At 56.9% G+C, this 16,797-nt stretch overlaps 1 protein-coding gene across 2 annotated transcripts; it reads left to right on the top strand.

Moving 5' to 3' along the window:
* Positions 1 to 377: 377 nt before the first annotated feature.
* Positions 378 to 7,836, top strand: LOC112119547 (pleckstrin homology domain-containing family A member 3-like). 2 transcript variants are annotated; one of them, XM_024218241.2, is made up of 8 exons: positions 378 to 454; positions 1,896 to 2,012; positions 2,835 to 2,990; positions 3,890 to 4,026; positions 4,643 to 4,813; positions 5,223 to 5,266; positions 5,636 to 5,793; positions 6,266 to 7,836. In XM_024218241.2, exons 1-8 carry the CDS (start codon positions 415 to 417, stop codon positions 6,325 to 6,327), a joined length of 885 nt encoding a protein of 294 aa, XP_024074009.2. In that variant the 5' UTR covers positions 378 to 414; the 3' UTR covers positions 6,328 to 7,836. The 2 variants fall into 2 exon arrangements, with proteins under 2 accessions (XP_024074009.2, XP_029769591.1); XM_029913731.1 differs by lacking the exons at positions 5,223 to 5,266; positions 6,266 to 7,836 and having other exon boundaries at positions 5,636 to 5,848.
* The last annotated feature ends 8,961 nt before the right edge of the window (positions 7,837 to 16,797 follow it).

Raw genomic sequence — 16,797 nt, forward strand, 5'->3', positions numbered from 1 at the left:
AGGCAGGAGGACTATATTACCCACAATCCACCGCCGCGCGCTCAGCTGCCCTAAGGCCCGCTGTGATTTGTATTTCCTGCTTGCCTTGCCGCCAAGGAATACAATGGGCTGGAGAACTACATTGCCCACAGGCCTTTGCGCGCAATAAGTAGGGGAAATGGCGGCCCTGCGGAACGGACCGTTCTCGTTAGCCACCTGCCGGGGTCTGCTGATGTCATTGGTGACACTCCTGCTGTTTCCGCCCACCCGTGCACTATCTTCCATGGTGATTGGCTGGCCTTTCCCATGTCCCGCCCCAGTGTCCAATCCGCTCTTTTTATTGGACAAAAGCGCTATGGCCCCGCCCTCCTCGGCCCGTGATTGGCTGGTCGCCTCGGTGTTGTCAATGGGTGGCTCACATTTACTATCCTGGCGATGGAGGGAGCGTTATTGAAATGGACCAACTACCTCTCGGGTAACGGCCGGGGGCCGGGAGGCGGGTCTGGGATTCCCCTGGCCTGGGGCCCCGAACCGGGCCCGGTCCGAGTTTCCCCCCCCCCCCACGTGAACCAGGCCAGGTTTGTGTGACCCCCGCCCCCAGCTGAACCGGGCCAGGTCTATGTTACCCTCCCCCAACTGAACCGGGCCTGGTCTGTGTGACCCTCCCCCCACTGAACTGAGCTAGGTCTCTGTGACCCTCCCCCCACCCCTGCGAACTGGGCCAGGGCTCTGTGTTCCTCCCCTCCCCCCGTACCTGGCGCCTGTGTCCCTCCCTCCCCCCGCCCCAACCGGGCCAGGTGTCTGTGCCCCTCCCCCCCAACCGGGCTGGATCTCTGTGCCCTCCTCCCCTGACCTGGGCCTGCTCCTCCCCTGACCTGGGGCAGGTCCATGTCCTTCTCCCCAAACCAGGACAGGTCTGTGACCCCTCCATCCCTGAACCGGGTTCACCGCCCCTGAACCAGGTTCACAGGACTGGGACCTGGACCCACCCCCCCATGCCAGGCTTATGACTTCCTTCAAAGAGGGGCTGCCTCCCTCCCTTTGAATGGGGCCAGGTCTATGCCCCCCTTGCATGTTTCCGGATGGGATGGAAGGACCCCACCATCCCTTCCCCCAGCAGGCTCCAGGGTGGCACCGGCTTCTCCCAGTCCCGAGCTCTAACTTGGCACAAAGGCCAGCTGGCCCATGGGCCGCTCCCTGTTCCGTTCTGAGAGCCAGGTGCCAACTGGGGGCAGGGGCCACGCTGTGCCTGGGGGGTCGTGAGGATGCAGAGTCTGCTTGTAATTCTCCCCCTTACAGGGTAAGCGACACGGGCGGACCCCAAAGGGAGAGGGGTAGCAAATAACCTGCTGTCCTCTCCAGCACCCCTGGGCTGTGTCCCCTAGAACCCAGCCATGGGGAGACATCCTGGGATCCCACGGCCAGACTCTCCAGCACCGGGCAGCTGTCGTGGAGCCAGAAACGGGAGAGTCCCGGGTGCTGTGTGTCGGCTGATATATCAGAGGTCCCAGGTTCGATCCTGCGTGCTGACGACTGGGGTCTGTCGGCGTTACATTTCCACCTCTCTAGCCCCTTTCACTGGAGCATGTCACCCCCGTAATACCCACATACAGACACCGCTGGGGAAGCGACGTGTCGGGGGCACAGACGGGGATAGGACCCAGGAGTCCTGACTCTGAACCTTCTCCTCTCCCACAGCTAGGAATAGAATCGAAGCACGAGACCCCACGCCCTCCCAGGGCTGGAAATAGAACCCAGGAGTCCTGGTTCTATGCTGTAGTCACCAGACAGCCCTGTCCCTTGTGTGGGCAGAGCTGCTGTGTGCCAGGCGGCAGCTGAGGGAGCCGGGCTCCCTGGAGGAGAGAAGCGCCTTGGCAGATGTTAGGGGCGTGACTGGCCTTTCCTTTCCCCTGTAGGTTGGCAGCCACGATACTTTGTCCTGGACAGCGGCATCCTGTCCTACTATGACTCTCAGGACGACGTGGGCAAAGGCAGCAAGGGCAGCATCAAGATGGCCGTCTGTGAGATCAAAGGTCGGTGCCCTGCACTCCCCTGCTGGGTGAGAAGCTCGTGCGGGTAGTGGGGGGCGATTGGACCAGGAGGGGCTGGCACGCTGTTCTGCTGACCTGGGATCCTGGCAGGGCAACGGTCCAAAGTTTAACGAACACTGGGGGGCCAGATTCTCCAATGGGCCCTTCCCATCCCTTTCTGCTCTCACCTGCCCCTCCCCCCCCCCAGACAGACAGACAGACACCCACACACACATATATCTGGGCTATTTCTGTCCTCCCCAGTCTCTGCCCCCTTAGGATTTGCATGTTGCTTCTACCTCTGAGCGCAGTTGTGGTGCCACTGAAGATGCACCTCACACCCCAAGGGAGCTGATCAGTCGTGTGGGAGGTTTCCCTTGGATTCAGTGGGTCCTGAAACCCCTCAGAGCCCCGGCTTGGTCTGCAGCCAGCTGGGGGTTTTACTTGGGGGGGGGGGCAGGACAGCTCCCCAGTTTAAGAATCACCACCCTGGAGACTATTCCAGGGCTTTGTCCAATCTAGTACTCAAATTCCACAAAAGAGTGTGTGGCTGTTGGAATCAGGCATAGAACCCAGGAGTCCTAGCACGCAGTCTCCTGCTCTAACCACTAGACCTCACTCTCCTCCCAGAGCTGGGCATAGAACCCAGGAGACCTGGCTCCCAGTCCCTTGCTTTAACCACTGGACCCCACTCCCACTCTCCTCCTGGGGAAGCCCATGGTCCCTAGACTCTGGCTACAGAGCTGGATCGTGTCATGCAAGATGAGAACAGACTCTGCTACCCAAGCACTGGGAACTCGCCCAGCGACTGTCTTGTCCCTGCAGTGCACCCCACCGACCCCACGCGCATGGAGCTGGTGATTCCAGGGGAGCAGTATTTCTACCTGAAGGCAGGGGGTGCTGCAGAGAGGCAGAAGTGGCTGGTGGCCCTGGGCAGCTCTAAAGCCTGTTTGGGCGACAGCAGGAGCCAGAAGGACAAAGGTAGGTCCTTCCTGAAGGGAGGGGGTGGGCACCATGCAAGGGAAATGGTGATCTCTGTTGGGGTGTGCCAGATCTGGGCCTGGAATAGCGGACGGGGGGAGCTGTACGGCAGGAGTAAGGGACAGATCGGGGGAGCCCAGGGCTGGGGCAGCAGGAGGCAGAGGGTTGGGACTGAGGGACATCGGCCAAGACTGCAGCAGCAGAGGCGTGTGGAAGGCCTGGCTGCACCCTTCAGTTTTGCGGTGGGGCGGGCAGCAGAGAAGGGCTCAGGTGCGGGCGTTCCCTCCTCCTTAGTAAACAGTCACTCGTCTGTGACTGCAGAGAACTGGAATTTCATGCTTCTGACTTGCTGGTTATGGGGTGGGGGGCCCAGCAGTGGATGGCCTGACCCCAAAGCCCCAGCCCACTAGAGGGTGCTGTGATGTGGTGGGGGCTCAGTGAGGGGGCGCACTCTCCCCTTGCAATGAGCACAGACCCCAGAATGCAGTGCTAGTAGGCACTAGGTTGCAGAGACTGAGGCTCAGTAGGAGGCACTCTCCCCTTTGGGTCAGTGCTGAGCCCAATGCCACCACACAGGACAGGTCCACTTATTAACAAGCCCAATGCACGCTGTAAGAACTGGGGCATCAACCCCTGTGTCCTGGCTAAATTCCAACGTGGGTCATTCCATTCTGGCTCCCCTGACAGTTTCTGCTGGATCCTCTGTTTTTCTTCACTTCCTGTCTTAGACTAGTGCAGTGTTACTGCAGGTTGTTAAACAGATGCTACGTTCCACCCCAGAGGTGGCTGCACTTCAGTGGCAGGGGCGAAGCAATCCCTGTGTGTACCATACAGGGCCTGGGGCTTCCAGAGGAGCAGGATAGGAATGAGGCAATATTGATCTTCCCGTCTCCCTCCAGACATGCACCTGAGCAGCGAGTCCCTGGGCCGGAAGCTGTCGGAGCTACGGCTGTACTGCGACGTGCTGACTCAGCAAGTCTTGGACGTCCAGGAGTCCACGCGGCCCCAGGACAACGGCTCCCCGCTCGATATTGAGGTTCAAAGGGAGCGGGGAGGTTAAAGGGGAACTGTTGGGTTTTAGGAGGATCTGGAGGACACAGGTCCTGGCTACCCTCTCCCTCCAGCCGGGGCACAAAGGCCGCCTGATTCCAGCAGCTCAGAGAGGGCTGCGGCACACAGTGTAGAGTCAACCAGCGGAACTCCCTGCTGCAGGGCTGTGCTGCGATGTAGCCGGGATCCTCATGGGGTATGAGGCTTCACGGCATAAGCGGATGGGGCAGGGTCCAGGAGTGAAAGTGGATGTGAGCCCCCTGATCTAACCACTAGACCCCACTCTGCGCCCAGAGGCGGGGAAAGAACCCAAGAATCCCGATTCCCACTCCCCTGCTCTATCCACTAGGCATGACTCTCTCCCCAAAGCTCCTTCTCTTCTGAGCAATGCCTTGGCACGCGTGTCTGCGATGCCACAGAGCCAGCTAAAAAAGGGGCAGGGAGGCCACTGACTCATTGGGTGGCCGGGGCAAGTCACTGCCCCTCTCTTTTCCTCGGTTTCCCCACCTGTACAGCAGGCTTGGGGAGGCTGGTGCTACAGAAGCGCAAAGGATTGTGGGTGGCCGTTCCTCTCGGTAACCCTCTGTCCTCCCTATTCCCAGAAGATGAACGAAGCCTCCTCCCTGCTCAGAGCCACCTGCAGCCAGTTCATCTCCACGCTGGAGGAGTGCATGAAATTCGCCAACGCCCGCCTGGCCCCTGAGCTCTACCAGCCCTCGCCGGCCCCGCTGCCCCAGGACTTCGTGGGCACCAAACTCCCGCACTCCCATAGAGTAAGAGCCTCCCTGGGGCAGGGGGGCAGCATTTGGACTAGCAATGGCATCTGCCTAGGACAGATCAGAAATCCTGCATGCTTCGTTTCTTTGCCAGCCCCAAGTGCGGGGACGGGGCTGTGTGGGTCGGCTGGGAGCTAGCCGGGCTCTGGTCATGGCCTCAGAGAGGGCAGAGCCCGGGCAGCGCCAGGGCAAGCTTCTGAGCAGGGTGTCTGGGGTCAGTTTATCCTTGGCCTCTTTGCTAAGGACGTCGCTAGGATCCCAGCGTGGCTCATGCTGGCCCCCCGGCTATCATCAGATGTGTGCCCGCGCTGGCAGTCTGAGCTGGATCTGAACTAGCTCCAGAGCTGCCCGGTGCCCCCAGCTCGCTCGGTTCCATCTGACCCTCTCCCGCTTTCTGGCCTCACAGGTGAGACGCTCCCTCAGCCATACGGGCATCGTGTCCCCCGACAGGTGAGCAGATTGGCCGTGGGGGAAGGGAGGGAGGCTCCCGGGTGGCGCAGAGGGGCTGTTTCACTCTGTGCTGGGTGAGGATCCTGTGGTCCCTGCGCTCGGCTGGAGGCTGAGACCGAGCAGGATGCGGGCACAGGCAGGCAGCTGGCTTCTGGGTGCCCACGACATGGGTCCTGGCTCCCTCCAAGCCAGGCCCTCGCCCTGCATGGTGCCGCCCCGGCTCCCCTAGCTGGAGATGGGGAAGGTCCCCAGCCCCCTGGGTGGGTAGACTGGATGGGAGGGGGGAGCGATCAGCCGGGCTATCCCTTGGGTGCCCACACTTGGTGCCCATCCCCAAGCCAAGGCTCTCACCCCGCCCCCCTCTCGCAGAGGGGCGGAGCCGCCCCGGCCCCCGGTTCCGCCGCAGAAGGGCGCCGTGACGGTGGTGCGCAACCTGGAGGAGATGGTGATGTTCCGCTCGCAGCACTGGAGCCAGCAGGGCCCCGAACCGGATAGCCCTGTCGGCACCATCGTGGAGGAGAGGGAAGGTAGGAGCGGCGGGGCAGCCTCCCCACCACCAGGGGAGCTGGCACAGTGCAGTGTGGTCACATGGCCAGCTGGGGGCAACTGGCTTCTTGTCCCATTGCAAATGATTACAGGGATTGAAGGACAGCATCAGCCCCTGCCCCCCACCCCAGCTCCACCCTGGAGGGCACTCCCCCTCCCTCCCCCCCAGGACTCCTGGGCTCCATTCCCAGCTCTGCAAGACAAGGGGCGAGTCCCTCCCTGTGCCTCAGTTTCCCCCAGGATGGCGACGCTGACAGAGCCTCTGGAGGTGGCAGTGGTGGGTTAGATGAGGCTGTCCTGCGCAGGAAGTAACAGGAGCCGAGTGACTCTCTCTGAGGGTACCTTGCCCAGGCCCCCTGCCTGATCCAGCCTGGGGACTGGAGCCCTGAGCCAGAGCCCCCCAGAGGCCAGAAGCTGCTGCTCTCCCTAATTCCTCCTCCCCTCCCTCGCCAGAGGCACTGCTGACCACGCAAGAGTCCCCGGCGGGATCGACTGGCAGTGACAAGCGGAAGTGAGCGGCACCAGGATCCAGGCGCTGCCTCCGGCTCACGTTGGGGGCTTGGGAACTTCTCTGTGCTTGGGAGCTGCCAGGGACCAGCAGAGAACAATGGGGCCGTGTTCTCCCCTCAACTCCTCAGGCTGGCCCCCACCTGCTTCCCCCCCTCGCCCTGCGCTGGTCCCAGCTCCGCAGGGGGCGGAGCGGTGCCCTTCTGGGAAGGGAGTAGTGTCTAGCAGGTAGAGCAGGGGACTGGGCATCAGGATGCTTGAGTCCTGTGACCCGGGGCGGGTCACCTCCACGCTCTGCGTCCATTTCCCCGTCTGCACGGGGGAGGGGCTGGAAATGGCTTGGATGTGCAGGCGGAAGAGGCCAGAGGGGCGCTGTGGGGTGGTGCTGATCAGCGGGTGCCAGGGGCGGTGGGAACGCAGGCTCTCCGGGATGAGGGGACAGAGCTCCCATCCTGGGATGGGGCAAAGGGGGCCTCGTCCCAGGAGCAGAAGAGCAACATTCTCCTTGGTGCTGATCTCCCCTGGGCGTGGTGCCCTGGCACCTGTGCTGGCCTTATGCCCTGTCCCTAGGTCTGGGGGAGGCGGGGGAAATGTGCTGAGCATGGAACCGGAAAACTGCCCCCTCTCTGTTCCCCAGCCCACGGAGCCCAAATGCCTGCTGCCCCGGCCTCTTGTCCCCTCCCCCTCGCTGTGATGCTGTGCGTGATGCCATCAGTGCAGGAGGGCGGGATCCGGGGTGTCTGCCATCACCAGCCAACACAGTATTAGAGCCTCAGAGAGCCAGCCAGCGTGCTGGTGCTAATGGCCAAATGCGATCCAGCAGGGTCCCCTGTTATCCGCAGGACCACAGCCGGTATCCCCGCTATGTGGTGTGTCAGGGGAGAGCTCTCCCTGCCCAGGAAATAGTACTGCCCCCCAAAAATGGGGCTAAGAGGGGATCTTGCTCTTCTACCCCTTGTCCCATCCAGTTGGTGCCCAGTTCGGTGCCATGGTGCATCAAAGCACCTCTTACAGCCAGGCTTCACCCAGCAGGGGGCGCCCTCTTCACTTTCTCGTCACAGCCTCTGGATCCAGCGGGCGGGTGAGAGGAGGCCGGTTCCTATGATCTGTCTGGGCACCTCCCTCTGGCCAGTTCCCATCTGCGCCCTGCTGACGGTTCAAGCCAAGGCCAGAAGCGAGAGCCCAGCTGGCTTTCCTGCCGCAGGGGCTGCTGGGACCAAAGCCTACGTCTTGGGGAAAGTAGAAGCAGAGATGAGGAGAAAGATGGTGCCAGGGGAGGGTTGGCTCCTCCCACCCGGACTTCACCTGAGTCAGGTGACTACACCCAATGCTAAGCTCTTTGGACACTACAGCAAGGACCTGGCCGATTCTAATGGAGCTGCAGAACAGTCCCTGCTCTTGTCCTCTGGCTCTTTGTCCTTTGACACAGGATTTTGTGTCACCAGGTAGGGGCTGGTTTTTTGCCGAGGGAAGGCAGCCGTTTCTGCGGAGAGCTCTGCCAAAGATCAGGCCTTGCAATAAAGACTCTAATTTTGAAACAAGTGGCTCGTCTCCATGTGTCTCTTTCCCCCGTGGGGGCTTTTCCCCAGGGCCTGTGGAAGGAGCAGCTGCACAGTGTGGGAAGGCGGCTCTGGAGTCGCTAAAGCCTGAAATTGCTGCAGAACGATGCTGCTTCATCGGAATCGGCAAGCGAAAGGAAGTGCCTGAATCTTCGTGGCTCCGACCCAAACCACTGGGTCGTTCACGGCGGCTACTGTTTGTTCTTCCCGTCTTGATCCAGGCATCCTTCCGAGCTCTCCCAGACTCTGCGAGCGGCAGGAGGTTCCTGCAGCCCCCCAGGTGTTTAAGCAAAATACAGACCTTGCTTCAAAGCAGCTGTGAAATTCTGCTGCAGCTCGGCTCTTGGTGTCTTGATCCAACACGGCCTATTTCTCGTTCTTTAGCTCCCGGGTGATCTTGTTTTTGCGGAGAGGGTATTTTAAAGAAAGAGCACGGTGAGTTTGCTGTGTATTTTACCCAAATGCGCAGAGAGGGTTTATTCCCTTGTGGTTTAGAGCAGTGGTTCTCAAACTGGGGCCGCCGCTTGTGTAGGGAAAGCCCCTGGCGGGCCGGGCCGGTTTGTTTACCTGCCCCGTCCACAGGTCCGGCCAATCGCGGCTCCCACTGGCCGCGGTTCGCTGCTGCAGGCCAATGGAAGCTGCTGCAAGTGGGGCGGCCCGTACGTCCCTCGGCCCGCGCCGCTTCCAGCAGCTCCCATTGGCCTGGAGCAGTGAACCGCGGCCAGTGGGAGCTGCGATTGGCCAGACCTGCAGACGGGGCAGGTAAACAAACTGGCCTGGCCCACCAGGGGCTTTCCCTACACAAGCGACGGCCCCAGTTTGAGAACCACTGGTTTAGAGAGAGACCAGGACAGAGTAGTAAAGCCATCCCAACTATTCATAATACAGCAGAAAAAATCAAGAGCCGTTTGCGACTGAAGTTCTTTCAGTCAAATGATCAGGCCTGAAATGCCCTTAGAGCAGTGAATTTCTTGCAAATTATCGGTAACAGACACTAGCTTCTTGCTGATGCTAATGCCCCCTTTGCACTGGCGGGCCAGTGCCGAGGGGTTGTTCCCCTGCTCGGGAGCAGTGCTGCGTTGTGGCCTTTCACAGCAGATTCTCAGTGGGAGGGGAAATTGGGGAAAGGGAGTACAGTATGTTCACCTGGCCTGGAGCAGAGGCCGGGTGCTTTGCTGGTACAGGAATACCTGTGTACTATAGTTTGTCACGTCCCGCTGGCCAAAGAGAGCACCTGCAATCCCCTGGTGGAAATCTCAGCCCAAACCCCAGAGCCTGGCTCCGGGAATCAGCTGGGCCCTAGCCCCACTTAGAGGGATTCAGGCTGAGACCGCCCTCTCCTGCACCTTGCACCAGCGAAGCACAACCTCACGCAAGGAACGACACCGCAGCATTGCTTCCAAGGCTGAATGCTGCCCACACGCGCCGAAAAAGTCCTCGCATGGCCGTGCAGCGGCACTGCCTGCTGCCGCCTGTCACAACGGGCCGCACGGTGGTGTCAGTTACAATGGCATGCAGGGCTGTGGGTGCGAAGCAGAATCGGGCCCAATTTGGTTTCCTTCTGTTTCCAGTCTCAATTGAGGTGTTAACTAAAATCACTGGTTAAAATTTCATTTGAACCCTTAGCGGCAATGGGAGGAAACGGTCTCCTGTTTCCTCCCAAAACCAACATTGAGTATCAGTATTTCCCCTTGCAAAGCGTCATTCAGTTGCTCCTAATCTGGTCTTCCCCGCTCCCTATCTAGATAGGCAATTCATAGATCCTAAGGGGCTCCTGTGGGCACCTTTCTAACACAGGCCCTAGGACTTGCCTGGCTTACTTCTTGTTTATACTAGAGCAGATTTTTTTTAGAAAACCCTCCAATCTTGATTGACAAGTCTCCCTTGATGGAGAATGCACGAGAGCCCTTGGTAAATTGTCCCAGTGGTTAATTCCTCCCGGCGGTAAAAATTCGCGCCTCTTTTCCAGCCTGAGTTTGAGATTTGTTCTTTGTTAAAAATTCCAGGGTGTCGGTTGATGTCCAGAAACAAACTTCTCTTGCTCAGCACTTTGGTAAACTTTTAAGTTTCACAACATCCGGCCTGGGATTGACGGGTGTCTCCTCCACAGTAAGCGGTTAGGGACTGGTGCCGTCGTCATGGCTCAAAGGTTGGAGGGGTTACTGTGATGATAGACTGCACAGCTGAGCTGGGAAGGCAGATTGAGGGTGCAGGGGACCCCCCCACACACACCCCGTGATACTTCAGGATGGGGGGGGGGGAAGGTAAATTCTGAGAGGCTGTTGCTACAGCCCCCTGCAGCCCGGACCCCAGCCGCCCCCTCAAAGGCCCAGTCCCCTTTCACTTCAGGACTAGTCTGACCGCCAGCCCTCCCAAGGGCCCCTGGCTGCATAGAGGGCCACACACCAGCCCCTCCGGCCCCCTTCAATATCAAGCCTGCGCTTCTCTAGCCAAGGTGGTCTAGGGTGTTACTTGTCAATGGGCACCTTTCTGCCCCAGGCAGAGTTCTAGTCTGGGGAGCCAGCTCTCTGCGATGGCCGTAACAATCTACCCATTTCCTTGGTGTTCAGCGGGAGACGGGGTGTTTGATACTCCCAGAGCAAGGAAAGATGTTACTTGTATTGTGGCAGCACTTGACAGCCCCTGCAGCGACAGGGGGCTGGGTGCTGCATGGCCACGTTCACTCGTTAAGGACATGCCACTTTGCGGGTAGTTTTGTGATGCAGTTTCTTTGGCAGAGGAGCTGGTGCGGGCAGCGGGAGCCTTTGTTCCCTGCCTCGTGCTCTCTAACCGGAGTCAGTTCTTAGGGAAGAACTGGGCACTGGTGGTTGGGCTGCAGTTCCTGAAAGGGGATTGGTTGCCTGTGGTTTGTGACCACCTCTGTTCCAGGACAGGTGTGTATAGTGTGACCCAATGAGCTACGTGCCAGGCTGCGTCACTGATTTCTCCTCCTGGGCAGGGAAACAGACCCAGAAGGCCCTGACGTCTGCTCCCACTTGGCAGAAGGGTGAGAGTCATTGGCCAAGTGAGGCATTGCCCACACCTCAGGGGCACGTCTCCCTCTGGCTGTCTCTGGAACGTGATACCCTTTGAACGCTACGGCCGATTGGTTCCAGACTTTCCGGGCATGTTCCAGGTAGCAGTGGGCAGAATGCTGGATATTTTGGTGAAAAACCAAAAGGGGAAAATGGGGAGACTCAGGCATCTGGTTAACAGAGCTAAGGGCTTCACCCACCTTTGGCATTGTCTAGAGCAGGGGTTCCCAAAGGTGGGCCGCGACACAGTCCCGGGTGGGCCGCCACCATGGGCGGAGTTTTAGGGTGGGAAGTGGGGATACCAGGAGCTCTGTGCATCCAGGTCAGTTTTCATATGTAGGCTGGGTAATGGCTATCACCCTTCAGGCTCAGGTGGGTGTAGTCCTTGGTGCCCACGAACCACTGGGTGCCGGTGACCACGGTTTCCATGTAGGACAGCTTGTCCCAGCCTGGCCGGACGTGCCCCAGGCCACAAGGAGCGGAGCTGCCCACACTGCCAACTAGGGACTGGGTTCATGGCTGGGCCCCGCAGCATGAACCTACCTCTGCCTGCACCCTGAGCTATCCCCTGCCTGCACCCAGCCCCTAGCTACCCCCTGCCTGCACCCAGCCCCTAGCTACCCCCAGCCTGCACCCTGAGCTATCCCCTGCCTGCACCCAGCCCCTAGCTACGCCCTGACTGCACCCAGCCCCTAGCTACCCCCAGCCTGCACCCTGAGCTGGCTGAAAATTGAAGATGAGATCAGGTTGAGCCTCACTAACATATGTTCCCAGCTGCAAAAACTGTGCAAGAAGGAGCAGGCACGTCCGTCCCGGTAAGAAGACTCCTGGTTTGTAAGTCATTTTATATTTGTATTTATAATATTTGATTTTGTTCTAATTAGTAGAGAATAGGGCTGGGTCTTGGCTTACACAGCACAGACATTCAGATCCTCCTCCCCCCCCCCCCAAAAAAAATTGAACACACAATATAGTGCTCAAAGTTTGACAACCATTTTGTTTTAAAATAAAATACCGCCGCGTTTTTAAAAAAATGTTAACGTTGTTGTGTTGCTCCTGGTTCAGTTTTGTTCACAATTGTGATTTCCCTGTTTGAACGCCACATTTTGCTCTCACGGTGCCTATTGCAGCTGCACAGGTGGGCCTCGGGTTGGGAACCCCCGGGGTTAGAGATCAAAGAACGGGTTGGTGGCAGCTGTTAACACCTTCCAGCATAGGAATACCCCCATCAAGGCTCAGCCCCTTGTCCTCACGGAGTTTTAAAGTGCTGGCACCCTGAGTGACTTCTCCCCCAGAAAGAAAAGCAATAACAGGGAGCGGGGAGGAGTGTCACAGAGTCCCTGTCAGGGTGAGGAAGAGGGACATGGGGGACACCCCCCCGGCGTGTGGGAAATGGGGTGCAGAGGCCCTGCCATGGTGAAGTGGCGAACAGGGAGCCCACGGAGCCATGGCAGTGAGGGGTATGTATATGCATTGAATCCCTGGCACACCCAGCCCCAACCTGGGTCTTGTTAGGGCTAATTCACGTGCCCGAAGGCCTTTGACATCCCAGGATGGGGACAGTGTCAAGAAAGGCAATTTAGTATCGGTACTTACTGATCCATCCAGTACAGTGACGATTCTTCATACAGCACCCGTCCACCATAGCATCTGATCACCTCACAATCTTTTATGTATTTATCCTCGCACGCCCTCTATGATCCCCAGTGCAGAAATGGGAAACTGAGGCACAGAGGCTCAGATCCTCAAAGGATCTCGCCTAAGTGACTTGTCCAAGCTCCCGCAGGAAGGCTGCAGCCCAGCAGGGAATTGAGGGCAGGTCTCTGGCATCCCAGGCTAGTGCGCGAACCCCTGGCCTACCCTCCCTCTCCGTTGTTTGGTATTAAGGCCTCCTTGCCCCCTGCTGTCTCCAAAACCAGCAGGACCAGATTCCCAGTTGGTCTAAACCGGTGTGACTCCAGTTTTGCACCAATTGAGGAGCTGGCCTGCTAGTGAACTGCCAGTGCCTTACTGGGATTGGGGAGTGAAGTAGGGGGTGGAGGGGACAATGTACTCCGAGCCTCCCCCAACCATGTTATGGGGTGATAGGATGGGGCTTGCCCCCCCCAATCCCTACCATGCATCAGGCTCTTGGGTTGAGGATGGAGTAGGGTCCAAAGCTCAGACCAGAGGGAGGGCTACACCATAGGATTCCTAGGGGCCCTTCATAGGGAGCAAGGCATTGTTCCCCTGGAGGGGAAATGCAAAAAGCCCCATTGTTTGAGGGAGTGGAAGTCAGGAGACCTGGGTCTTATTCTCTGCTATGCCACTGACCGGCTGGCTGACCTTGGACAAGTCGCGTCCCTGCTCTTTGCCTCAGTTTCCCTTCCTGCCATTTGTGGATTCGGGCTGTGAGCTGTTCAGGGCAGGGCCTGTCTCTCACTCTGTTTCTGTGCAGTGTCCAGTATAATAATGTCTAGCTCTTTTCATCAGTAGATCTCAAAGCGCTTTACGAAGGAGGTCATTATCCCTATCCCTGGGGAAACTGAGGCACAGAAACAGGGAAATGACTTACCCACAGTCACCCAGCAGCCAGAGGTAGGAATAACCCCCGCACTCCTGAGTCCCAGTCCTGTGATCTATCCACTAGGCCCTACTGCAACCTCGGGGCCTGATCTCAGCTGGAGCCAGTAGGTGCCACCGTGATATACAAGCAATATTTGTCAGTGATCACCAGGAGCCCCATATGGACTTGGAGGGACAGAAAACTGGCCCAGTGCAAGATCCCCATGCCCCCCCCCCCCAGCCATCACTTGGATACTTCGCCCACTAGAATTGCATCCCCAGATACAGAGTCGGTTTAAGCCCCGCAGGGTTGGCAAAATCTCTTATCTAGATCTGTACAGCACCAAGCCCGATGTGGCCCTGATCCTGAGCGAGGGCTGGGCAGATTCATAGATATTAAGCCCAGAAGGGACCATTGTGTTAGGAAAATATAGGACTAGCCAGACTGGATCAGATCTGAGGGCTGTTCAGTCCCGTGTCCTGTCTATGGCAGTGGCCAGTGCCAGATGCTGCGGAGGAAGGTGTGGGACAATTGGCCCCCTGTCAGGCTTCCCTCCCCACTCTGAACTCTGGGGTACAGATGTGGGGAGCCGCACGAAAGACCCCCTAAGCTTATTTCTACCAGCTTAGGTTAAAAACTTCCCCAGGGCACAAATTTTTCCTTGTCTTTGGATGGTATCGCTGCCACCACCAAGTGAGTTAGACAAAGATTCAGGAAAAGGACCACTTGGAGTTCCTGTTTCCCCAAAATATCCCCCCAAACCCCTTCACCCCCTTTCCTGGGGAGGCTTGAGAATAATATACCAACCAAAAAGGTAAACAAGGTGAGCACAGACCAGACCCTTGGGTTTTTAGGACACTAAAAACCAATCAGGTTCTTAAAAGCAGAACTTTTTTATAAAGAAAAAAGTAAAAGAAGCACCTCTGTAAAATCAGGATGGAAGGTAATTTTACAGGGTAATAAGAGTTAAAACACAGAGGATTCCCCTCTAGGCAAAACTTCAAAGTCACAAAAAACAGGAATAAACCTCCCTCTTAGCATAGGGGAAATTCACAAGCTAAAACAAAAGATAAGCTAATGCATTTCCTTGCTATTACTTACAATTTTTGTAATCTTGGATGCTTATTTCAGGTAGGGTTTTAGGAGATGTTTTTTTCCTGCCCCGGTCCCTCTCTGTCCGAGAGAGAACACAAAGAGAGCACAAACAGATTTGAAAGGATCTTCTTCCCTTATTGGTCCTTTTGGTCAAGTGCCAACCAAGTTATTTGAGCTTCTTAACCCCGTTCAGGTAAAGGAGGGATTTTATGCTACCCTTAGCTGTATGTTTATGACACACACACCCCCATGCCAGGTCCAATCCTGGTCTCTAGAGATTGGTTTAAGCCCTAAATCAGGAGGTTTAATATCCCTGCTCACATCAGCATTCACTCGTCTAAGTCTGTCTATTCCTGCTATCTATAAATCTATCCAGCCCCTCTGGGAAACTCACGAGCCTCTTGGCCTCAATGATTTCCGATGGCAGGGAGTTTCTCCAGCCAGTTGCCTTTGACCTTGATCACCTAGGCTGAGCAAGAGCATAACACAGGCCACCAAACCTCACCCAGGGGGTCCTGCCTCTAGCCCATATCTGGTGGGTGAGCTAGAGTGCAGGTTTTAGATCGAGCTGTCCAGTCGTGCTTTAAAGACTCCAAGCGATGGCAAATTACCATGTGGGGCAAGTTGGTCCACTGGTTAATTGCCTTCTCTGTGGGGGCGGGGGCGTCGTGGTCGTCGTGATTAGATAGAAAATGATTGATTGCTCATGTGCGTGGAGATGGATGGATGATAGATAGATGTTTGGCTGTGTGTGGGGATAGATAGATGTTTGGGGGAGTGGGTGAGGATGGATAGATGGACATGGGGATGGATAACTAGCTAGCCGTGTATACGGATGGCTAGCTGTGTCTGCAGCTGGATGGAAAGATGGCTACCCAGCAAGCTGTGTATGGGGATGGCTAACCGCTGATGGCTAGCCATGTTGATAAATGGAAAGTAATGCACGCTGGGAAACATCCTTCCAAATACACTTTTAAAATGATGGGGTTTAAGCCAGCTGTTCCCACTCAAGAAAGAGCTCTTGGAGTCCTTGTGGATCGTTCTCTGAAAACATCTGTTCAAGGTGCATCAGCAGTCAAAAAAGCCAACAATGTTAAGAACCAGTAGGAAAGGGATGGATAGAAAATATCATCATGCCTCTATTTAGCCCACACCTTGAAGACCGTGTGAAGTCCTGATCACCCCACTTCAGAAAACATACATTAGAATTGGGAAACGTACACAGAAGGGCAACCACCATGATTAGGGGTATGGAACAGCCTCCAAATGAGGCGAGATTAAAAAGACAGAGAATGTTCAGTTTAGAAAAGAGATGATGGGGGGGATATGACGGAGGTCTATACCCTCATGACTGGTGTGGAAAAAGTGACCAGGGAAGTGTTATTTACCCCTTCACATGACACAAGAACCAGGGGTCACCCAGTTAAATGGATAGGCAGCAGGTTTCACACAAACAAAAAGTACTACTTCACACAACACACAGCCTGTGGAACTCATTGCCGAGGGATGTCATGAAGGCTAAAAGTATAACTGGGTTCGAAAAGAATTAGATAAGTTGATGGAGGATAGGTCCATCGATGGCTATTAGCCAAGATGGCCAGGGACGCAGCCCCATGCTCTGGGTGACCCTGAACCTCTGACAGCCAGAAGCAGGGGGTGGACAACAGGGGATGGATCATTTGATAATTGCCCTATTCTGTTCACTCCCTCTGAAGCATCTGGCATGGGCCACTGTTCGAAGATCGAATACTGGGCTAGATGGACCATTGGTTTGACCCAGTATGGCCGTTCTTATGTCTGGGGATGGATAAATGAATGCACATGGGGATGGCTAGCTAGCTGTATACAGGGATGGATGGATGGATAGTTATCTGGCTGTGTATGGGGATGGATGGAGAGACAGATGTACATGGGAATAGCTAGCCAGCTAACTTTGTATGGGAATGGCTAGCTGGCTGGGTGCAGGATGGATGTATGGAAGGCTGGCTGGCTAGCTAGCTGTGTGGGTGGATGGCTAGATAGATGTACATGGAGATGGATGGGTGGCTAGCTCTGCATGGGGGTGGCTGGCTGGTAGACTAGTGGGGCAGGGTGGCTAGATGGCGGGGCAGGGTGGCTGTCTGTCTGCGGGGGTGACTGGCTGTCTGGCAGGGCGGGACAGACTGTCTAGCTGGTGGGTGGTGGCTGGTGTGGGAGGGAGGGGGTGGCTGGCTAGTTGGCAGGGTGGGATGGCTGGCTGGCTGG

The sequence above is a fragment of the Terrapene carolina genome, unplaced genomic scaffold, assembly GCF_002925995.2.
Source record: "Terrapene carolina triunguis isolate 2854851 unplaced genomic scaffold, T_m_triunguis-2.0 Scaffold836, whole genome shotgun sequence".
Lineage (NCBI taxonomy): Eukaryota > Metazoa > Chordata > Testudines > Emydidae > Terrapene > Terrapene triunguis.